Source organism: Pongo pygmaeus, chromosome 19, assembly GCF_028885625.2.
Source record: "Pongo pygmaeus isolate AG05252 chromosome 19, NHGRI_mPonPyg2-v2.0_pri, whole genome shotgun sequence".
NCBI classification, from domain to species: domain Eukaryota; kingdom Metazoa; phylum Chordata; class Mammalia; order Primates; family Hominidae; genus Pongo; species Pongo pygmaeus.
The window spans coordinates 18,326,726-18,350,815 of record NC_072392.2 but is presented as its reverse complement, the minus strand read 5'-3'; the positions used below and the strand labels follow the sequence as shown (position 1 = coordinate 18,350,815).

General features: G+C 50.3%; 1 protein-coding gene across 3 annotated transcripts in view; it reads right to left on the bottom strand.

The window, feature by feature from the left end:
• The window catches only part of TOM1L2 (target of myb1 like 2 membrane trafficking protein), a 127,117-nt gene that overhangs the window by 33,183 nt on the left and 69,844 nt on the right, over window positions 1-24,090 (bottom strand). For all 3 annotated transcript variants that reach the window (XM_054459180.2, XM_054459181.2, XM_054459182.1), the window contains exons 3-7: window positions 21,824-21,902; window positions 16,900-17,049; window positions 7,866-8,000; window positions 5,935-6,093; window positions 2,900-3,016 (exon numbers count right to left, since the gene is read on the bottom strand). In XM_054459180.2, coding sequence (XP_054315155.1) covers window positions 2,900-3,016; window positions 5,935-6,093; window positions 7,866-8,000; window positions 16,900-17,049; window positions 21,824-21,902 — 640 coding nt within the window. The remainder of the gene's footprint in view (window positions 1-2,899; window positions 3,017-5,934; window positions 6,094-7,865; window positions 8,001-16,899; window positions 17,050-21,823; window positions 21,903-24,090) is intronic.

The following is a 24,090-nucleotide window of genomic DNA, read 5'->3' as shown; positions in this document are numbered from 1 at the left end:
AGGGCAAGGATGGGAAGGCATTAATTCATAGGCCTGTATAATTTGTATGCCTGCTGTGCTGCTGCCCGAAGTCTAACCAAGATGTCCATTTGAAAGCAAGAGGGCTGCTGTGAACAGCCTGTCACTGGGGACGCGCAGAAAGACCCAACAGATAAGATGCTGTGGAAGAAACCCGAACACAGGTGTAGAACTGAACCAACTTCCTGGAAGGTCTCTCCCAACTCAGAGAGTGGAGGATTTGACACATAGCTCAAGAGGAGGAGTTGCTGTGTTCACTCTGGGCACCCTTCCTTCCTTCTCCTCAGGTGCTCCAGCTACGCTGACAGCACAGGGTGCTAGAGTGGCCTCTGCCTCTCCTCAAATACCAGCCACATACCCATGAGTCTGCAGGCAAATAGCTCACACTGCCAAGTTTCCCTGCTGCTCTTGCTTCACTGTGGGAAGCTACACCCAAAAGTGCTTTGCGATGTGCAGGAGGCAACTGGGACATAACCTGCCCACAGTTATGATCATCCTAGGGCTGACACCACCAATTATCTCTCTTCTTATTCCCCCCACCTCCTACCCCAGCAATTTGTACTTGAACTGGGAGCAGCTTCTGTTGGTGGGAACATCTGGATTGTTTGTTTCCATGGCCTAGCCAGCACTCTCAGCTCTGCACTTCTCTGCCCCGAGCACTCTGGCTGCCCTCCAGCTTGATGGAGGGTCCTGGGGACACATTCTGATTCCAGCACTTTCCAAGCAGACAGTGGTATTTCTCCACATGGAAGGCTGGCGGTTCAGTGTGGCTCTGACCCTTGGGAGACCCTGCCTGCTGGCTTCTGACTGCCAGGGGAAAAAGGGGAGGGAAGATGTCAGTGATGGCGGACGCGTGCAGCCAACCAGCCAGGAGGGCTGTGTCTGTTCACGGCTGTCCACAGTGCTGCCCAGCTCCTGAATCTCCTGTTGCTGGAAGGACAGCCTCCCACTGGCACCCAGAGTCATTCCTTTTCTGTTTGATTTATAAGATAGCAGTGAGGGCTGGGAGGCTTGGAGTTGGAACAAAACAGAGGGAAGGAAAACGTCATGGGAAGCAACCTATTTTTGAAAACTGTGAGCTGATGCCAGGAGATTAGGTTCTGTTTGTCTTGGCTGATGGGCTTGTTTAAAAAAAAAAAAAAAAAACCAAAACCCCTCTCCCCACAAAACACGAAGTATTCCTGCTGTCTGGGTCTGCTCTGGCTGTCTGGAAGCATCTTGGCTTTGTTCAACACACCCCCTGCTGCCAGGAGCACGGCTCTATCCAGAGCAAATCCCCCCTGTCAGCAGGAATTCCGACGCTGACACAGCACAAAGCTGCCTCAAGAGGCCTTCTCAGTTTCTGGACTGACCTCAGAATCCTATGCATCTGGGTAACGCCTGGCCGAACCTTCCTGCAGGCTGGGAATGGAGGCCAATGACAATGCATTCAAGGGAAGCCAGGTCCCCTGGAGTGTGGCACATATTCAGCTGGATCTGCTGAACTGAGGCAAGCCTGGGCTGATGCAGGTGTGTCAGGAGTGAGGTCTGGGAACGAGGGAGAGGCCTCTCAGGACTCCTCACTGGGGCTGGGCCAAGGGTACTTGTCTCGGCTTCAAGAGCAGGCTGGTGTAGTTACATGGAGACAAGTTGTTTCCCGGTCTATTTCCTGGAAAAAGCTGCAAGCTCCAGGGACCACAGCTCATGCACCTCTGTGCCCCTAGGACTGTGTTTTGTGTTAGGCCTGGAACAGGTCTCCACCACCCTCACCCCCATAAGAGCTGATGGCTTTGGAGTAGGAAGAGGGCACAATAAGCAGCAACTTGGGACCAGGACAGGGCCTTCACAGGCGGCAAGCATGTGCCAGCAGCAGGGTAGAAGGTGTAGCACTTGGGGACCAAGACTGACAACGGAGGGCCGGACACAAATGGCAGTATCAGCAGCAGCAGCAGGTGTATCATGAGAAACTCATGCCGGGTTGCTAAATCAGTCTGGCTCCTGACCTGTTCCCTCAAGCATCTTGCCTCCCGTTGAAAAGTGTGTGGGGCCTTGCAGTTCACAGCATCCTTTTTCCACCCTCCAGAAGGTCACTGCTTCTAAGGGCAGTACCACTGACATTTTCTGCAAATGCCAGGGTCATCTGAGGCTGGGTATGGTGGAGATCTGGGCACTGGCTCTGGACCTGGCTGCCCTAGGAAACAGGCCTGAGGTGGGGGCCCTGACCCTGGTTTCAGGGGTAGACTGCAGGCCGCCCACCCCTGGACCCCTTTCTGCCATGCCCTCAGATCCATGGGCTGTCCAGAGGCGGAGAGGCCAGTTTGCAATGGCAAACCACAATATGCCTGGGAATCCTCAGTGTTAGGGAAAAGCATGGGAGCATCACACTTCATCTCAGTCTCAGGACACCTTGGGGGTGAGGTGCCACTAGAAGGGCTCCTGTGCACAGTCAAGGTTGAACAGGCCCTCCTGCAAAATGTGATGTTGAGGGACCAAAAGACAGAAATAGTAAAAGCTCAACTACATTTAAAATAAACCTACAAAAAAGTCAGAAAGAAAATACATCAGAGCACCTACAGTGGTTATTTACAGATGCTTGGGTCAAAGAAAGTTATTATTTTTTTTTCTGTGCTTTCTTTTTCTTTCTGTGAGCATGTATTCTACAATTGGCATTTTATAATCAGGAAAAAAAATGTTATTAAGGAAAATAAAAAAGACAGACAGTGGTACTGGCCTCTGCCCGTCCGTAGGCAACGTGAGGCTGCGTGTGCGCTCACATGGACTATCAACAACAGGGCCACTGGACCTGTCCCGCCTTGCCGCTGTGTCCCCAGGTGGGATCCTCCAACAGTGTACGGTGGTAGAGCTGCCACCACAGGCCAAGTGCTTCTGAAAAATGACTCACCTGCAGCAACTCCAGATCAGATGAATCCTCCTGTCCAGGGACCATTTCTGTTAACATCTCAGACATGACTTTTGTGTTTCCTCGAACGACGTCCAGTTCACTCCGCAGCCTGGCAATCTGGTGGGGGCCACGAGGAAGGAAAGCAGGAAGGAAAGGTCAGTCAGCCTGCACTTGCAATATCAGAATCAGCTTGCTCCTAGGCTAGTGACAATCCTTCTCACTGGGAGATCTGGGTCGCCTTTCTGAGTGCACACTGCAGAGGCCACCTTCTCATCTCCCTCTGGCCTGCCTGCCCTGCCACCAACAGTCTTTTGTGCCTCTCTGACTGTGACACGAAAGCAGTACCACGTAGTGAAGGGCTCCGTGTCAGGAATGCACCAAGCTGGCTCTCCGTCTCGGCTCTCCCACCACAGGAACTTGAGTAGAAGCTGAACCTCTCAGGGCTTCCGTGGCTGCTCTTTAAAATCCAAGTACAGGAGGGCAGGAGCTCTGAGATCCCTTCAGAACTGAGATCCTATTCTACAAAGCTCTGAGTTATAGACTCCGCTCCTAGGAGTTTTACATCTAAACACTAGGATCCTCTGAGAGGCTGGGCAGTGTCAACAGCACTTTTCTGCTGTGGCAAGAATGAGAGAACAGGGGAAGACAACAGGGGAGACACCTTCCCCACCCAGCTCCCTACGTGGTAACACAGCCCCTTGAAAAATACCCAAGTTGCCCATCAGCGATCCCAAAGCCTGGACCCGGGCCAAGGCCCGAGGCTCCTCTCCAGCAACAGAGACATCATACACTTTCTCCCCTCGCCCTCAGTCCTGTGCCCCAGATCTGCCCCTTCACTCCCTCAACCCCCTCGAAGCATCTGCAGAAACCACAGGGACCTTCCTTGCCCACAGTAAAGTATCATAGAAGAATCTGCATAGAAGTGCCTACTGGTCCCATCACTCAGTGACAAGAGACCAAATAACGCTGGACAGAGGTCAAGAACTGCACAGGACACTGGAGGGAGCCCTGGAAGACTCAGCAGCAACATCCAGAGCCGGACCTGAGCCTCTCTGAGCCTTTGTTTCCTCACCTACAGAAAGGTGGCACTAACCTCACCAGGCTGCTGTGAGTTTCCCATGCGGCGCCTGGCATGCAGGTATGCTCTCTACTACACACATACGGCCGTTGTTCCTGCTCAAAGGTCCAGAGAGAGGAACTGTAATGTCATTCTTCCTGCACTGTGACCCAGCTTAAGTGACAACTTCTCTCCTCAGTGAAGCCTTTTCTGACTCTCCTCACCCCATCCTGAGGTAGAAGCAACCACTCCTGCCTCCTCGGGTTCCCACTCGCTGTGCCATCTTCCACTATTGCAGCTGTAGCAGCCTCTCCTGTGTGGGTGGGCTCTCTCAGCAGACCTTTAGCTTCTTAGGGCAGGAACTCAGCTGGGTTGAGCTTTACACCCTCAGCACAGAGACAGGGACAGGAGACCTCAATCAATGGTCTACCAGGGAGATGGTCTGGGTCCCGAGAGGCTCTTGTTAGCCTCTGGCTCTGCCTGGTGGATGATCCAGGGGTTTTCTTCAAACTCTTGGTAGAGAGAAGAGGTTTCTGGCTAGGAAGGCCCAGGAAGGCTATGGGTAGCCACCCGGTAGACTCTGAAGCCCTGGGTCCTCTTGGCCAGGCAGGGTGCTGACCTGCCTATCTCTGCTTACATTCGCTCCCCCAGGGGCAACAGGCCTCAGGGCTCCTGTGCTACCTATGCCCAGACCCTCCAGACCCAGCATCTTCTAGCTACTAGGAGGGCCTTCCCGAGGACCTCCCACACTGTGAGTCGGTGAAGGGGCTCAGTAACTGTCCAACTTCAAACATTTTCTGCCTTCCCTCAGAGCAGGAAGGGCACAGTTCTGCCCATGGAAGCAGGGCCAAAAGCCAGAGACCTTCTTTCCCACAGCACTTGGGTAGCCACAATGAGGACCTCTTCCATCTGCCTGTCAAGCCCACAGCTGCCTGGTGGGGTAACAAATCACTTGTTCTACTGATGGGAGACTGGGGTTAAATGTCCTGACTGAAGCCTACAGTGGGCCGCAGAGCTGGGAGCTCACACCCAGGCCCTGGGGGCTTCAAGTTCACTCCTCCTGCTCTCACCATACTCCCTGCTCAGAGCTAGCAGGGAAGTGTGAGGAACACGACACAACACTGCCATCCCTACACACACATTGCTTGACCCCTCTGCTTCAGTGAGGTTCTGCAGTCATGACATTGTCGCAAATGGTAATAAGGATTTGGTAAATATAAACACTGGAGAGTTGTGTTTTTTTTCCCCCAAGTCTGACCAATTCTCAAATTGTAACTAATTGGAGTTCTATGGATTCTTCTAAAGAGCACTCCCCAATTCATCTAAAAAATCCAGCGTGGGGTTAAAACTGCATTAGTTTATCAGGAAGTAACCTGGGAAGGTGGGGAGTGTTTGGGATAAAAGCAGGCTTCTTGTGCTTTAGGAGGGCCTCCCTGATCAGGTCACAGGCCTCTGATGGCTGACTTTTTTTATAGGACAGATCTAAGCCTCTGCATGACAGACAAGCCTGTCGCAACTCAGCTGCACGTCTATGCTTTTGGCCTCACGTTCTGCCATGGTTTCCTCCCAGATCTGGGCCCTACATATGCGCCTGCTCTCCAATCCAGCCACCTGCTGCTCCGAGAGAGCAGCCTCTGCACCTCTGCATTGCAATGTCATTGCTGAGCATGTGGTCTCACCTGACAAAGCCCGACTCCTGTGTCAGGACCCTCTACATATCAGGTCCCCGGTGCCTCCCAGGCACCACTCAACCCTGGGCTCACAACTCTGAGCCCTTGGTTCTGCTCCCCACCACAACCTGACCACACTCCATCATGACTTCCTCAGCATCTGTCTCCCCTGGGGATTGAGCCCTTCCATCTCTGTGTCCCTAACACCCAGCACAATATCTGGCTTAGGAGGCCTTTGTAAGTGTCTCCCAGAAAGATGAATAAGGATAGTCAGCTGGCTTGCCTATGGCCCCGAAGTATGCAAGTACCTGTTCTGAATTGGCTGTGATGGGGCCAGTCACACTCAGAGCTGGGGCCTGCGGTGCGGAGTAGGGAGCAGGAGGCGGCGAGGAATAGGAACCAGCACTTGTCCTCTGCTGTGATTGGGACCTGGGCATGGTCGCGGCTGGATCCACTTCAGGGACACTCTGGCATGGCAACAACAAAGTCTTCTGTTTACCTGGGCTGTCTGCATAGCTGGACCTGGTACCTACCCCACCCCATGCGGCACTTCCCCAAGGCTGCCCAGGGAAGGCTCAAGGCCCTGCTCCACTGCTGCCCGGGTGAGGCTCACAGAACCCCACTGAGCCCAGGCTCTCCATCCAGGAAGTGGGGCTGCCAATGGCTCCTCCCTCTACTTACCTCTCAAGGAATGTGTGGCAGACAATGAAAGCAACTCCAAAAGGCAGCACCGAGAGTGCTCTGTGAGCCCTCTGGTCATGGTTCCTATTATTAAGACCACCTCAGGATCCAAGTGGAGGGAGGGCGGTTATTAAGTTTTGCTAATCACAGATCTTTACTTGGTACCATAAGAATTACTTTTTTGGTCTTTACAAGTAGACTAATATAAATAGTAATTATGCAATTTACCAAATGTTTTTTGTAATTATAGGAACAACAACACTGCTCTCTGTCATTATTAGAAGAATGAAACAGGTTATGTTGATTTCACAAAGCATAGTGCATGGTCTGGAGGGATCATGATGAAAACAGGCTCTAGAAAGGGCAATCCCTCGGGCCAGGTGCGGTGGCTCACGCCTGTAATCTCAGCACTTTGGGAGGCCGAGGCGGGTGGATCACGAGGTCAGGAGATAAGAGACCATCCTGGCTAACACGATGAAATGCTGTCTCTACTAAAAATACAAAAAATTAGCCGGGCGTGGTGGCGGGCACCTGTAGTCCCAGCTACTTGGGAGGCTGAGGCAGGAGAATGGCGTGAACCCAGGAGGCAGAGCATGCAGTGAGCCAAGATCGCGCCACTGCACTCCAGCCTGGGCGACACAGCAAGACTCTGACTCAAAAAAAAAAAAGAAAGGGCAATCCCTCATGCTTGCCCTTTGGGCATCTCAGATGACCTCTTGCACATTAAGATTAAGTCGTGTTCCTACGAGAGACGTGCACAGGTGTGCTGTCCTTCTCAGAGATGGGCAGTGGGGGCAGGCAAGGTGAAGTGTACTGGGATGAGGTGCCTCTCCCAGACCCTGGCACTTTCCTGGCTCTCCCCCAGGCTAGGAGTGGAGCTGATTCCCAGCCAGTAGAGGGACTAGCTTCCTTGAGAAACCATGAGGCATGACCTACATACTTTTAACCCTGAAGTGCCAAGCTGCCCCCTCCACGGTGCTCGAGTTACTGTTGGCACTGCAAAAGCTTTGGTGGGATGCCCCTAAAGGGACCTTCCCAGGGCTTTGATCCCAAGGCTGATGGAATCAAGGATTGAATCCAGAATCAATTCTGGATTGATGCTGAATGCTCACAGCTCAAAATAAATTTTAGATCCATTTGACTCGGTACAATTGAAAAAACAGAAAGCTACTTTTTGACCCAAGAGTGACATCAAGCCCTGAGGTGCTATGGTGCTCTGAGGGACAACAGGATTCCCACACCAGATTCTAGGGGCCTCTGAAAAGCGGGTGCTAATGACCCTCACAGGATGGCCCCGCCCAAGTAGCCACTTCCATGAAAACCCTGAACTGATCCCTCTATTATATTCTTCCACAGACGCTGCTGCCACTTAATCACCAGTCAACCAGCTGTCTCACTCCTGCATGCCCCTTGTTATTAAAAAGGAATGCCCCCGAGCTTTGAGAAAGCATGATGACAAGCTGAATAATTCAAAGGCAGCAGCAGAAGGGTGGCTGCAGCAGCTTGGCTCACCCATTCTGCAGTAGGTCTTTCTAGAAAGTGCCAGCTGGAAGCTTACCCGCTGTGGTGTGTGTATGGGAGACAGAGCGTCCAAGTCTGCCATGGGAAATTCAACCCCTTTCCTCTTCAGCTCCTCATATATGTGCACAACGCCGGTGAGATCAGGACTGCTTCGAAAGGCATCAGCCCATGCCTGGGAGAATAGAAGGCCTGTTAGGAAGCATTTCTCAAAAGCTGCCGTGGTATCTGAAAATCCAAAGTGGCCCACGTCCTCTCCCTGAGACCAATGCTCTCCTACTTGCACATGCAAATTGCACTGGCTAAACCTATTCTGTTCCTCTCCTTCCGCAACTGCTGCCACAACACAGCTGGTGAAACCCTGGCTTTCAGTGGTGCTGCTGAGCATGAACAAAAACACAAAACTTAATTTAGCATGTATTTCCTTGGAGAAGAGACAGAGAAATAACACCTATGCACTGTGGTGCATCCTAAAAAGCAGGCATTTCCCTAATGGCAAGGAAATCAATTGCTGGGGCTGTTCAGTTGCAGGGAGTGGAAGGTGGAGCCTTGTCAGCTCAGTAGGGTGCCTGCCCTCTGTGCAGGAGCACCTCTGCCCTGAGAGCTTCTACTGGTGGAGTTGGGAACCGGCAACAAATTGAGCAAAAAGGAAAGGAGAAATTGATGTATGACATGAAATAAAGGCTAACTACAGGTTTCCTCAGATCAGAGACAACTAATGCCAAGCTTGTCTAGCCTAGCTCTGTCTAGCGCTGCTGCCGGTAGGTGAGATGACTGTGGTTCAAGGGAAGAAGAGCCCACTGGGGGCCAGACGCAGGCCAGACTGGGGAGTTCACCCCCCGGGGTCCTTTTCCCAGACCCAAGCTTCTTTCATGATGTCCGCTGCCAAAAATGTCAGCACACATGTGCCCAAATCGAAAAATCCCATGAAAAGCACGATCACCAGATTCCCTTCAGTGAAAACATATCACAGAGAGGAAAGAGCAAAAATTCAAGTAGATTATCATTTCTGTTGACTCATGAAACTTAAAAATTAAAAAAAAAATTCTGGTCCAGGCGCGGTGGCTCACGCCTGTAATCCCAGCACTTTGAGAGGCCGAGGCGGACAGATCACGAGGTCAGGAGATCAAGACTATCCTGGCTAACACAGTGAAACCCCATCTCTACTAAAAATACAAAAAAATTCGCTGGGCATGGTGGCGGGTGCCTGTAGTCCCAGCTACTCAGGAGGCTGAGGCAGGAGAATGGTGTGAACGTGGGAGGCAGAGCTTGCAGTGAGCCAAGATGGCGCCACTGCACTCCAGCATGGGCTACAGAGCGAGACTCTGTCTCAAAAAAAAAAAAAAAAAAAAAAAATTCTGTTCTTTGGAAGTCTCAGACTGTATCAGAAAAAGAATACCCAAAGGGCTCCCCAGAAATGGCCCTTCCCATGCTGTCCATTCACCATACATACCCAAAGGCGGAGGCAGAGCCTCCTGCGCCCATGACTCCATTGCCAAGTCTGTCATTGTCACAGAATTTAACTGTCTCCCTCACTCCAGCAATGCGGTACAACCAATCCTGAGGCAGCCACAGAAACTCTATCTCTAACCAACAGACCCACTTGAAGTTAGAAGGTCAGTTTCCAAAAAGCCTCCTTAATTATGACTGATGCATCTCACTTACCAGGAACAGTACTGTCAGCCTGGCTTTCCCTGATGCACTTATTTAATTTGCATGCTCAGGGATTTAAAACTACAGGACAGCCCCTCTTGGCCAACACTCCTTCTGGATTCTGAGGAGGGCCAAAGAAGGTGCCTCACAGAGCACTGTCTGGAAGGCCCAGCTGGAGAGTAGGTTGCCCGCAGGGAGTGCCTCTGGCCCCGCCCCCACCAGCTGCGCTGGCTGCCTCCACCTGGTTCAAAATCCAGCTAAGTCCTGTGACGCCAACCTCAAAATGCCCTAGCATTTTAGTTTAGGGTGTTGACTTTAAGGTCTAAAAACCAGTTTCACAGCCAACTGTGGGAGGCTGGGGAACAAACACATGGCAGTTCTTCCTGGCACCACTTCATGCCTCTGTACATGGAGTACCAACAGCTCCAGGGACTCCTTTCAATTCATCTAGCTCTCTACCCAAGTCAAATTTGAGATAATAGGAATAAAGATGAAAGAACTATGGCTCCTCTCTCCAGTTGGAGGATATTTCTTCGGGTCCACTTTCTAAGGCACTCTGCTTCCATGTTTACAGAGATAGATTGGAGTGGGAGGGAAATGCACACCCAAGTTGGGCCAATCAGATGCTCCTCCTTCCAGGAACTCAGCAGCACTAGGAGCTGGGTTGTTCTCACTGAGTAGGCAGAACTGTCCTCTGTAACTCCAGGGCCATGTGCCAGCACAGGACTGGAAGCAGAGACAGCCTATGTTCTCCAGAAGGAGCAGCTAGAGTGCTCGGAGGTGCAGACGTACAGGAGAGGATTTGGAAGGCCTTCCTGATCTTTTCTGTCCCTTCCCAGGGCTGGGTGACCTGGACTTCTGGGAGACTCTGCCCTGTCATGACAAACTCTTCTCTTTGCCTAGGCAAGCTGGAGTTGGCATCTGTTATTTGCAATCAAGTAGTCTTGGCTAATGTACCCGCTTCCCACCTGCCACAATTCCAACCCCTATCTGGGACCTCTGTGCAGACTGGATGAGATGGCTGCTAACAGAGCAGATATTCATGATGGCAATCTCTACTGAATAGGATTCTGATGCCAACGGAGGAAAAAACGGGGTGCATGGGCACCTCTGAAGAAATGCAGCTCTGGGTGTCTCTCATCTCTGGGTGTCTCCCATTCATATGTGAAAACGTACAGATGGGAGACATCCAGAGATGCCATGTGTCCCTAGCATCTTCTTGGGACATGCCTCAATAATTGGGCATGGGTCAGAGCTGTTCCCCAGGCTGGAGTACAATGATGGTGCCATCTCGGCTCACTGCAACCTCTGCCTCCAGGATGAAGCAATCCTCCCACTTTAGCCTCCAGAGTAGCTGGGACTACAAGCACGTGCCATCATGCCTGGCTAATTTTTGTATTTTTTGTAGAAATGGGGTTTCATCATGTGGCCTAGGCTGGTCTTGAGCTCCTGGACTCAAGGGATTCACCCACCTTGGCCTCCCAAAGTACTGGGATTACAGACATGAGCCAACTGCACCCAGCCTAGACACCTTTTGAAGGCAGACATCGAGTCTCTCACCCTTGTCCAGAGAAGGCAGTCAGTCAACATTTATCAGGTTAAACTGAATTCAGTTCTCACAGTTACTAAGCATCCTTATTTTCCTACTTCAGAGTACAGAGGAAAGATGGCCACTTAGGCTGTCAACAGATTGAAGTGACAGTGACAAAGGAGGGGTGCTGGAAGGCTGACCCAGCTGAGGATACTCCCTAGAGGAGATGTGGCAAGCCTCAGGAGGTCTGGCCACTCTTGGAGTGCTTAACCTGAAGCCTGGGAGCAGCAGAGAGGGTGGGGCAGGCTGCCCCCCTTAAAGCTGCCTTTTCAGAAAGCAAAGTGATGCAGTGGTGTGGGCAGACTCTGAGGGCCTGTCACAGGAGCTAGCTGGTTAATGGCCAAGTGGCCAGTTCACTGGAAGCCGCCTTTTCCTGCCTGTGGCTACAAGATTAGGGGCTTGGAAGACCCAGAGGAAGGTCTAATAAGGAGAAAAAAGGAAAGAGATCAATTCAGATCTCCTTCATTCCTTTGGACTGTATACAAAACCCCAGAATAAAACCAGACACAAACATAAATCATATCCTATTCATTTCTGTGTTCCTCAAAGTTTTGACAAAGCTTTTAATCATCAAATTTCAGACCAATAAACTATTGCTGATTTAAGCTATGGGCTCTGGGATGCCTTTGGATAGAAGGGAGCTTCTATCAGCTCCTGCTTATGCCCCCAGACCAGACTTCCTATTCCCAGTGACAGGGTCCCCAGGGAGCTGCTGTCCACACAGAATCTGGCCAGAGCCCAGCTACCAGGCTCTGATGTCTTCAAAGAACACACACCTCCAGCTTCTCCTGTCCCCACTCCCATCCCCACCCCAGTCAGTTCCCTTTCTTCAGTGGAAAGAAAAACCTTCAGTGAAAAGAGAGTATGGTTAGACTATTGCTGGGGCATGGGGAGGGGGACCGGGGAGGCATGACCACACTGAGGTGACTCTGCCAGGATGACTCCATTTCTGCTCCTGAAAACAATTTCAAGGGAAAGGCTCAGGGATGGCATAGAGTGGGAGCATCCTTTTTGTCTTCTCAACAAATAGGAGTCAATGTGAGCAAACAAAAAGGGACACAAGCCAAAACAAAAAGGGACACAAGGCATGAGGTGAAAACATAGGGGTGAAGCTGAAAGCTGCTGGAAGTGAAGTCTTTGGTGCCCCTGGGGGTAGGAGTGAGTGTCAGCAAGCTACTAACCAGGTTGCACCACTCTCAATGTGTCTTTCCTCCCATCCTCCCAGGGAGACCGGCTCCATCCAGCAAGGCAGATCCTGTGGTGCGGGTAAGCCGACTGAGCCCCCGCACCTGTTGGTAAAAAGTCCCAGAACCACACTGCTGGATCTGTCTTTTGGCGGGTTGAGGGGGATGGGGTGGCTACGGATGGCTGGAGGGCAGCCAGAAGACAGAAAGCCCCCATACAGGAAGGGAAGGAGTGCAGTGGGGGAAGGAGGGGTAGGCATCAGCTGGATTCTCTTTGCAGTTGGCCAGAGTGCTACTGATGGCAAACGTGCCACTGGGTAGGCTGACCATGCCCGCGAATGGCACTCTGAAAGGGAATCAGAAGGTGGGCTGGGGGCAGGCAGATGTGCACGGATGAGCTCTATCACCCATTTCCCTACAGGCACAGGGGGACTTTGGAAAAGCCAGTGTGGAGCCCAACCTCCCCCTTCCCCTCAATCTGGCTGCAGCTCTGCTTCCACCATCCTCAGGGCAACCAAAGGGGCAGTGGGCTTTGGCCAGCAGCTGGTAATCAGAGCCATGGGTTCTACCTCTGCCAGGACCCCCAACCATGCCTCACAGGCAAGAGGTGTCAGGGAGGCACGTCTGTGTGGCCCCTTTACCTTGAAAGCTTTTCAAGTGCTAACACATTCGATCTACTTTTCCATAATGGAAAGGTTAAGGCTGTACCCCACTCCACCCCCAACCCACAAACAGTCAAAAGCCAGTTTAAGTCCTTCCTGGCTGGGCCTTCACCCTCTGTCATCTGCAAACCTTCGTTTCTCCAGTTAAACTGCAGGCTCCCTGAGGGCAGGGCCAGGACTGACCCTGCCCCACTTCTCTGAAGAGCACCAAGAAGCATCCTGATACCATGATGGTGCAGAGGAGTCTGTTACCGCTCTGGCACCCCACACTTAGCTGAACCTCCTCTCAGCCTAACCACATTGATATGAGAGCTGCTACCAACTCACAGGCTGGCAAGGCAGCCAGTGACCTGTCACCTCCAACCTCATTCTTGTCTCATGGTAGGAGCAGCACTTTCTCTCCTGGGGGAATTGTCAGAGTCTCTGGGGGAGTCTTAAGTTTTCTAAAGTATATTCAACATGCAAATAAAAGTACTTTCTTTCTCAAAGGGGCTAAAAAAAAGGTTGACCCAATGCAATACTACTCCATGCTCTAATGAAGAAGATTGAAAACAGGGTGTGTGGGTGAGGATGCGAAGCAACTAACACTCTTGGGTGCTGGTGGCCGAGAACACCCAAGAGCCCAGTGGAGCCCATTCCCCACCACACAGCAACCTCACACCCTGGTATGAGGTGGATATATGTGAAATTGCTAATATTTGGCCATTTTTGACCAACAAAGATGGCACTTTCACATATTCAACTTAATATATTCCCATTAAAAAGGAATATATATATGCTCAAGAAAAGTCAAGTGCTAGATGCTCATAGCAGCATTTTTCACAGTACCCCCAAACTGCAAACACCAAGTCCCCATCAACAGTGGGAGGGGTAAATAAACTGTAGCGTGTTCACACAACAGGACTTGGCATAGCAATGGCAACGAAAGACCTAGAATCACAGGCAACAATGCGTGTGACACCCACAAACACAGCAGAGGCAACAGAGCACTCTGGATGAAGTTCAGGAACAGAGAAGACTCGTCTATGCTGTGAGAGCTCAGGCAAGTGGTCATCCGGAAGGTGGGAGGTTTTGGGTGTGGTCATATTCTGTTTCCAGATGCAGGGGCTGGTTACATGTTCAGTTTGTGGAAATTTATCAAGTTGTACACACTTTTATGTGTGATTTCCTGTATATATATTATAATTCAATTAAAAATTTTAAAAAAAGAAAGGGCTAAGGATCCTGTTTATTCTATTGGTTCACCCTGTTACAGAAGCCAAGCCACCCACAGCTGAATGCTGCCTGCTGTCCTCTGCTGGGCAGCCATTACCAAAGGTGAGAGCTCTTCAGGAACACTGCAGATCTGGAGAGGAAGAACACTCTCCAGCTGGGTTATCAACCCCCATCTAGGAGTAGCACCCTTATCTGAAGCCCATGCTTTTCACAGCTGGACCAGGAAACTGTGTCCAGCCAGGCAGAAGCTTGCGAGGCATCTCAAGGCCCTGTTCTGCTCAGGTCCCCATGGCCAGCACACACTGCTACTGCCAGACCAGCAGGGGGAGGCCTCAGAACATGGTACTGGCCACTTCACACCATGGGCTGATCTCATGGGCTCAGGGTTGAGAACAGACAGGCAAGAACCCCAAGTTCCATTTTACAGGTAAGGTGGTATATGCCCACATAAATTAGTACACCTGTCTGAGGTTAGCAGCAGGGCTTGGTAAAAGCTGGGAGGAGCTGGAACGTGTGGAGGGGTGATCCTGATAGGAAAGCTTGGAGGTGAGGGCAGGGTGTGCGGGGACGGGCATCCTCAGGGTAGAGGTGTGGGCCACAGCCAGTGAAGAAGGCTGTGTCTGCCCTCAGCCACGGTCCCCACACAGTCAGCAGGGACAGTGCAGTTCACACTCCTTGTGATAGCTGTGCTTGCCATGCGGTAGGCCGGCCACCCTGCTGGGCCCGCCACCCTGCAGACAGGCCTCAGGGTCAGAAAGCTCTACCACAGGACATGCTTTGTGAGAAGAAGCCACCATTTGTTTTCCTAACATGAATTCTTGGGGGTATTGAGGTAGGGGAGTGCAGCCCCAGAAGGAAGGGCTGTGGTAGAGTGGGGTGTATGAGGAAGGTAAAGTGCATGCACACGTGTGTGTGTGTGTGTGTGTGTGTTTATGTCAGAGAGAGAGAGAGAGAGAGAAGGATGTTGGGTGGGCAGAACGGGGACGAGGGACAACCCTAGGGTAAACATGGGAAGGCCTCCCAGAGTTCCTCAGAATTAACTACATTCACTCATTCATTATAAAGAAATACTGAACACCCGCTCTACACATTACACTGCTCTAGGACCTGGGGACAGCATGTCCCTGGGTTCTTAGGGAACGAAGAATGAGGCAGACAAAAGAAATGTTAGCAAAGCCAGTCTTGAAGACCACAAAAAAGGATGATGTGAGACAGAGCGTGTGTGTGCTTAAAACCAGTTGGAGGCCTCCGAGGCACCTGTGAATGAGGAGGAGGAGTCACTGCTCTGAAAGCTGGGGAAAGACCTTTCAGGCAGAAGGAAGTGAGCACAGGAAATGGACAGAGGCTCCTCTCCAGCTGCACACCTGACCCATCTGAGAGCCCAGCCTGCCCCAGCACTCCACTTCCTGCATTCTCCGCTGCCTCTGCCTGGCTGCCTCCCTTTGTCCTTGCTGGAGACCCACACCCAGCCCTGGGTTTGTCTCTCCTCTTGGCTCCTGCAGGCCCTTGTCTTGCCTCTGCCACGGCACTAATAACCCAGGCTGGATGTGCCTGTTGACTTATGTGCCTTCTGTGTCACCACGTGCTCTGTCTAAAACCCAGGTCTGCATACACCCCAGCTCAGAGCCCTTCGATGGCTTCCCACTGCCTACAGGACCAAGCATGGCTCCTCAGCATGCATGGCCACTGGCCTCTGGGCATCCTTCTGGCCCCATCTCCTGCCTGCTTCCCCGCCCCAAACCCTGCCCCCAACATTCTTCATTACACCCCCTTCCCCACATAGTGGTCTTTACAACATGTCCACAAATTATTTGATCCTCCTTTCTTCAAGAGATGGTGTTTATTTCCCCTACTCTTGAGGCTAGGCCTGGTGACTCCCTTCTAACAAATAGAATATAACAGAAAAGATGGTATGTGACTTCCAAGGCTAGGTCATCAAGACCTAATCTTGATGTCCACGTGGTGACAAACTCAGGTCTCTTGCCAATAGTCATAAAGGAACTGAGGCTTCCTGCCAACAGCCATGTGGGTGCACCATGGTGGAAGTGGAGCCTCCAGCTATAGTCGAGACTTCAGACAATGCAACCTCAAGAGAGACTCCAAGCCAGAACTGCCCAGCCAGCTGCTCCTGAATTCCTGGCCCACAGAAACTAAGAGGTAATGAACATTTTCCGTTTGAAGGTATGTTTTGAGGTAATTTGTAACAGAGTGATAACAAATACAACCCAAATATGCCAACTGCTCTCATTGATGCGTCTGGGCCTTTGCACATGCTATTCTCCCTGCCTGTGAAGTCTCTCCCACTGACTTTTCCACCAAACTCCCCATCATTCTTCAGGGTCCAACAGAAATGTCATCTCCTCAGTGAAACATCCCTTAACACCATCCCCAGCCCCCTACATTGCTCCGCCTGACCCAGAGTTGGCCCCTGCCCTGTGACCTCACCAAACTCGCACGTAGCTCTAACATGGTTCTTCCTACTCCACATTTTCTCAGAGGCCTGTTGAGGCCACCCTACCTGCCTTTGTGAGCAGCAGAGGGATGGCACCCAGAAAGCTTCAGGAAGGCTCTGTTAACTGGCTGGAGAGCCATCAATTAGAATTTCATTCCAGTGGGATGAGAATTTTTTTTGAAGTATTTTGCACCAAATATTTAAATGTAGAAGTCTCCATTTTTTTTTCCTCCAAATGGTGGGAGAGCATGAGGACTCATCAATAACAGACTTCATCTTACTCTGTCCCAACAAATTGGGCAAGGGGTCCAACCTACCTGGATCAGAGCAAGCACTTTGTCCTGTACAATGGTGGGAGGGCTGTTCTTGGAAGAGATAATTTTGACCAGAACACTGTCGATGAAATCTCGGTTGGCCACAAGGATGTGGAAGCGGTGGCCACAGTTCTTCACACATGTCTCCAGCACCTGATGTCGGGAGGGAAGGAGAAGGGTCACCCCAGTGGGAGCTGGAGAAGACACTGGGAACTGAGGAGCGCAGCTGAGATTCCACCATCCCCTCTGTCTTGCTCCTAGATCAGCTTTCTGACACGTATCCTCCAGAGCCAAACCTGCATGGCACACGCATTCCCACACTCCATTCTCCAGGGATGACAACAGCCCCTTACTGACTGAAGTCTCCTGTCCCTGCACAATAATCAGGCAATTAGTTGGTAATTGAGGCACCAGTTTTGCATGAGAAGGATGCTAGTGTTTTAATGGGATCAAAATGACTGAGCGGTCCCTGAAAATTAGCATTTTAACTCCTCTCTCTGGGCCTCTGGGTATGAGGCATTAGCCAATGGGACACGGGCTCTGTCACAAGAGGAGGCTGCTATGACAGCTTGAATTGCTTAGTGAGTTACTGGCCCTTATATGTGAGAAAGCAAATGCACACACACATCCCCCACTCAACCCTGCTTCTGCAACCAAAATTGGCAATGACAAAGGATTTTCCACTCTTGACAAATGGTTTGTGGACCTCAGCTGCCAGGTGACTTTAATGTCCATGTTCAATTCAGACCCTGCCTGCTCCTCCTTTGTCTGGGAAAATGAGTGACACAGGCTTTAGCTGCTCAGAAAAGCCCAGCATACTGGTTCTGGCCAGATGGTCAGTGAGAACTTGAACCTCAGCTCCACCACTTTCTCCCTGAATGGCCCAGGACAGATCTTTCTTAGCCTCAGCATCCTCATCTGTAAAGCAGAGATGATGAGCTCTCCCTTGCAAGATTGTTGGAAAGATTAGCAAGAATACGTTTAAAGCAAAGGCCAGGCATAGTGGCTCACGCCTGTAATCCCAGAACTTTGGGAGGCTGAGGCGGGTGGAGCACCTGAGGTCAGGAATTCAAGACCAGCCTGGCCAACATGGCGAAGCCCCGCCTCTACTACAAATACAAAAACTAGCCAGGCTTGGTGGCACATGCCTGTAATCCCAGCTACTTGGGAGGCTGAGGCAGGAGAATCACTTGAACCTGGGAAGCGGAGGTTGCAGTGAGCCAAGATCGTACCATTGCACTCCAGCTCAGGCAACAGAACAAAACTCTGTCTCAAAAACATATATACATACATACATACATACACACATACATACATGCATAAAATAATGCACATAGCAAAGTATCCTGCATAGGGGAGGTACCCAATAACTGATGACCATGATTACATGATTACTGTTCAGAAGGCTGCTGTACACATGACGAAGGGGATGGCCTCTTATCCTCCCACAGGACAGGTATGTAGCCTCTTGGAATTCGGAGGTGCCAACTGGGAGGAGTGCTCTGAACTTCCCAGCACTCTGTAAACCAACCCATAGGATTACCTGGCCCTTCCCATGCCAACAGCCCCCAGTGCCACAGTCTACTAACTGGGGAATGCCTCCTCGAAACGATGTCACCAGCAACAGGGAACATTTCTGACTACCTCAGTTATTCTCATTTGCCCAAACTAATCCAACCACTGGTTAACTTCTGCAGCCATCCCACAGGGCTAGGTCCAAGCAATTGGGCTTTACCTGGACAAATCACAGCCGTAAAGAAAGGTCCATAACTGGAACACTGACTGAATGCGACTATATGCCAGGCACTATGAGAGATCCTTCCATAACATATGGAGTTTTATCCAATTCTCACAACTAATTACTTCTCCTTAAGTGGAGCTTCAATATCCCATGTTTTAGAGTTAAGAGGTTTAGAAAGGTGAAGACATTGATCTATGTACAAATTGTCAGTCAGTGCCAGAAGGAGCACAGGAGCTGTGATCAGCCTTCTCTGGAGCCCCAGTCTCCTCGCCCACCTTGAGGCCACAGGGCCATCCCTCCCTCACAGCTCTCCTCCAAGCAGCCACATCAGCTGAGAGTGCCTCAGATGACAGGCAACATGTGTTAGATTTATTGTTCCCCCATTTGGTCCTTGAAATAACCCTGTAAGGTGGGAATCATCCCATTTTAGAGATGAGGAAGCTGAGGATCAGAGGTACCATGTAACTTAACCTAGGAGCCAAAGCTGGGACTCCCCATGCCAGGCAGCTCCGCAGCCAGCCAGAATCGTTCCTTGCCTCGCTGCTGGCTGCACCTTAGGAGGCCCCGGGTTCCTCTGGACTTGCCAAGGAAGATTCTGGAGGTTAGCACCCTCAGGGTCTCTGAGCAACCACAGGTTTTACTAAGCCAAGGAGGCATTTTCCTTTCTGAGTCTCTGCTTGTGCCTGATTCTGGTAACCGTGAGGTAACTGGCATTCACTCTCTCGTAGTGATCCATGGGGGCACTGAGATGAACCAGAGGGGTTCTTTCTGTTCTCAAGGGTCTTACAGGCACCCTTCTCTCTAGGATTCTCTAAAACCTTCCTCCCAACTCAGGCAGTGGGGTGTTGGGGTCAAGGCAGATGGCAAGAAGTATGCTTTATTTTGTGAGAAGCAGGTGGGAAAGGTGAGGGTGTAATTATGAATGGGGAAGAGAATTGGAAAAAGAGGCATAGGTCTGAGGAGTAGAGCAGCCTGGGGCTCCACTCCACTCTCAGAGCAACAGTGGGCAGGAACCACTGCCCGCCTTTAGGGAATACATGCTTAGTTTCTCCTGCACAGCAGTCCTCAATGTCAGTGTGCCTCAGCCTGGTCTTGGAAGTGCCCTGGACGGAGATGCATGTGCCACAGAGCAGCCCCAAAGCCTATCTGAGCAGGAGATCTAGGAGGTCCTCCCTGGGCTGGCAAGAGCCCCTTTAGGCCACCCTGCCAAACAGGACCCTGGCAGTTTTGTCCCTATGGGTTGAAAGGCATGAAACATACAGTGGTAATTTTCCAGAATGAAGCCAAAAGCCATGGAGAAAGTAAACGGGGCCTCTAAGCAATCAGAAATGATGTTTAAGTCCACAAACGAAGACACAAGCAGAGAGCCCCTCAGGGCTTCTTACTAACTTATTTTGGGTAAATATTAACAATTTTGGTGGGTACAGATATGAAGTCAGGAGAGGGCCACAGGAAACAGGAGGACTGAAAGTGACTAAGAGAGTAAGTGAAGCCCTATCAGCAGACGTGAGACCATGCAAACTGCACTAGGATGGGGCCTCGGTGTAGGGATGGCAGCCGTGCGCATTTCACAGGCCTCCCAAAGGCATGGCTGGGTTTGCAGTGAAGACCTAACCCACAGGAAAGGTCAAACAGTGTCAAACAGTGTCCATCATGCCCTGCTAGAGGAAGGCAAGTAAACGCAGAGTTCACTTTAGAAAGATTTCCATCCAACACGATTACCATGAAGTTGGGTGTGTAAATGGAGAAGTTTTAGATAGCAGTAAAATACCCTGACTTATTAGGGCTCATTCCCTGGTGATATGAGTTATTGAAAGCCATTCGTTTTGGGCATCACTCCTGGTTTAGTGAATGCTGTGGCTCAAATTCTGAGAAAAAATAAAATAAAAGCTTCAACTCCCTATTTCTCAACCAGTCTTTTCTCCTTTATTGTTCAAATCCCAATTCCCTGGCAGAACTCTCTTAATAAGTTTTGGGGTTTCGCTTGGGCTAAAAATCCAAACAGGTTCTCTGCTTTAAAAGGAAACATGGTTGTTTTGGATAAATAACCTACTATTTCAAAGCCCTAGAGAAGTCGACCTGGTGACCTGTTACAGTTTCTATTTTAAGAACTCACTGTGGCCCAGATTTTGCCACATCTGAAAAACTGTTAGTTCTCAAGACAGAAATAACACCTGAAGTCGTCTTTTTAAATTCTCTGACAGCTTTGGTAAGGGCAAAAATCTGGTCTGTTCCTTCCTGAAAAAAATCACTTGGCTGACTTTTTCAAGAGTCTTTGTAGCTATTTTCAGTTTTTACCCCATGCAAAAGACCACTTTATGATGGCAATCCACAGCTCGGTACACCTCACTAGCTGTGAAGGCTGGGTAAACTTCCAGACCTCTCTGAGCCTCAGTTTCGTCATCTGTATGAGGGGGACAGTAAAATCTCTTTTGGAGGGTGGTTGTAAACATATTCATTAATGTCCAAAAAGTTCAGCACAGTCCCAGGCAGGGGCAGGTACTCAATAGGTGGAAGTTAACTTTTTTTTTTTTGAGACGAAGTCTCACTCTGTCGCCCAAGCTGGAGTGCAGTGGCGCGATCTCAGCTCACGGCAACTTCCACCTCCCGGGTTCAAGCAATTCTCCTGCCTCAGCCTCCCGAGTAGCTGGGACTACAGGCACGTGCCACCATGCCCGGCTAATTTTTGTATTTTTAGTAGCGACTGGGTTTCACTATGTTGGCCAGGCTGGTCTTGAACTCCTGACCTTGTGATCCTCCCGCTTCGGCCTCCCAAAGTGCTGGGATTACAGGTGTGAGCCACCGCGCCTGGCCAACATTTTTATAAAGAGGAAACTGATGTCTAGAGAAGGAGTTGGTCTCAGTCTCAGAGCAGGCTGGTGACAGAAAAGGGACCCACCCAAAACCTTTAGCTCCTCTGCTCTGGGCTTCTGTACCTGACAGCACTGCACACACCTTATCTTCTGCTGGTATACATTTACCAAATTGAAGCTCACCACTCCCTGTTTCAGAGGACAGGAAAACCCAAAGGCAATACCAGAAGGCTTTGCTGGACTCCAGTGGCCCAGGCACCAAGCCATTCAGAGGTTGTGCTAAGTGGGCAGAGGGAAGGCCCTGTGAGTGGGGCAAGGCCAGGAGCAAGAAGTTCCCCAGATGACTTATCTCCTCAAGGAGAATAGCACTCACTGTTAATGCCAGCATCACCTCTCTGTAGTTCCGGTTCCCGTTGAGTCGCTTCTTCAGGGCTCGAATGGCATCCTTTGGCCTGGAAAAAAGAACAGACATATAAAGATACTTACAATCCCACTTGAGGACACGACCCTACAGATATGTGAACTAGCATATATGCAAGACTATTTGCTGGCTGCAGCATGTTTGTAAATGTAAAAGACTGGGAACAAACTGAATGTCCGTCAATACACAACAGGTAAAATTAAATCATTGACACAATGGAATACTACGCAGCTGCAAAAAAGAATAAAGAAACTCATGCACCAATATGCACCAAACTCAAAGACATGTGCATAAAGTTCTTTGCGTAACAGTGTACAAAGCTAGCTATTAGTTGAGTTATAGAAGGAAAGCAAACATACATAGCACAGGTGCCAGCGTAGGGAAGAGACCCTCCAGAAAGAGCTATAACAACCTGGTAACTGTGGCTGCCCCCAAGGAAGGGAACAAAAGGGGCAGAGAGGTTTTTCACTGGACTGCCTTTTTGCAGACCTTTTGAATTCTGTATCACATGCAAGTATTATTTATTCAAAACCATAACTAACCCACTGGTGTGTGGGTACATAGAAGAGAGTTTTTCCAGATAAACCATATGAGAGACACAGAAGAGAGCGTGCCAGGTCCTTGTGAGCCCTGGATGCCTGGCTCTTCCGAATTCTATGGAACTCCTTTTCCCAGAGAAAGCTTAAGTGAGTCTCCTTAAAACCTAACAAGTTTTGTGTTTTTAGGTGACAGATCTGAGGTAGATTCTCAGATAAAATCTTGCAGAATTATAGACAGTACTCAGTTCACAAATGGGCTATGTCCAAAAGTTGGAGTGGAGTTGTTTGGAAATTGGAGTGAGTTCTTCCTTAATTACTGTTATACCTTAGAGTCAGGATTCCCAGGCAGCCCTCTAAGTATACATATTACATGTAGGTCTTGTGTCTAACATGTAATTTAATTTATTCTAACTCAGGATTCAACAAAGCTGTGGGCCTAGCAGCTGCCCCTGGCACAAAGCCCCTGTGCTGACCTGACCCATCACCCTATGCTCTGGGGAGCCGTTAGTTCGGCTGTGGGCTAGCGCTTTGCTATCACATGTGGGTTCCAGCCTTCCACTAATCTATGTGTCAATATACTGGTCTTTCCCAGCTTGAATGTTTGTAAGTCAGGGATCTCCTATTCCTACAGTTTTAAAACATTTATACTCTACCAAATGAAAAGGCCCCTTCAAATGTGTATGAGGAAGTTGAGGAGGGGAAAGGGTTGATGCTCTGCTAATCAGCTTAATTTAAGAGAAACTGGGCCGGGCGTGGTGGCTCTCATCTGTAATCCCAGCACTTTGGGAGACCAAGGCAGGTGGATAACCTGAGGACAGGAGTTCGAGACCAGCCTGGCCAACATGGTGAAACCCTGTCTTTACTGAAAAATACAAAAATTAGCTGGGTATGGTGGCAGCTGCCTGTAATCCCAGCTACTCGGGAGGCTGAAGCAGGAGAATCACTTGAACCTGGGAGACGGAGGTTGCAGTGAGCTTAGATCACGCCATTGTACTCCAGCCTGGGCGACAAGAGCGAAACTCCATCTCCAAAAAAATAAAAAAGAGAAAGTGTGCCCAGCACTATGGCTCATTCCTGTAATCCCAGGACTTTGGGAGGCCGAGGTGGGTGGATCACTTGAGGTCAGGAGTTCAAGACCAGCCTGGCCAACATGGTGAAACCCTGTCTCTACTAAAAATACAAAAAAATTAGCTGGGCATGGTGATGCGTGCTTGTAGTCCCAGCTACTCTGGAGGCTGAGGCAAGAGAATCGCTTGAACCTGAGATGTTAAGGTTGCAGTGAGCCGAGATCATGCCACTGCACTCCAGCCTGGGTGACAGAGTAAGACTCCATCTCAAAAAAAAAAAAGAAAGAAAAAAAGTGAAAGGAGCAAGGCTTCTGGAAGAAAATTTTAAAACACCCTGAATCACCTGTTTCCCATTCCCAGCTTGACATATGGCTGCCCTGTAGGAATTCTTGGCCCCTGGGTCAAAGGGCTGATGAGACAGACACAAGGCTCCATGGGGACTGGGCCCAAGGCCAAGTATGTCTGCAGTACGGCTGCCATTTCCAAAAGGGGATGCTGATTTCTGCAAATATGGGACTTAACCAGCTCTCTGCTTTGAGGGCTGTTTGTGGTATGAGAGCTGATGAAATTCAGTGGCTACTGGCCAACAGCATGGACTGATTTCCTCTCTCCA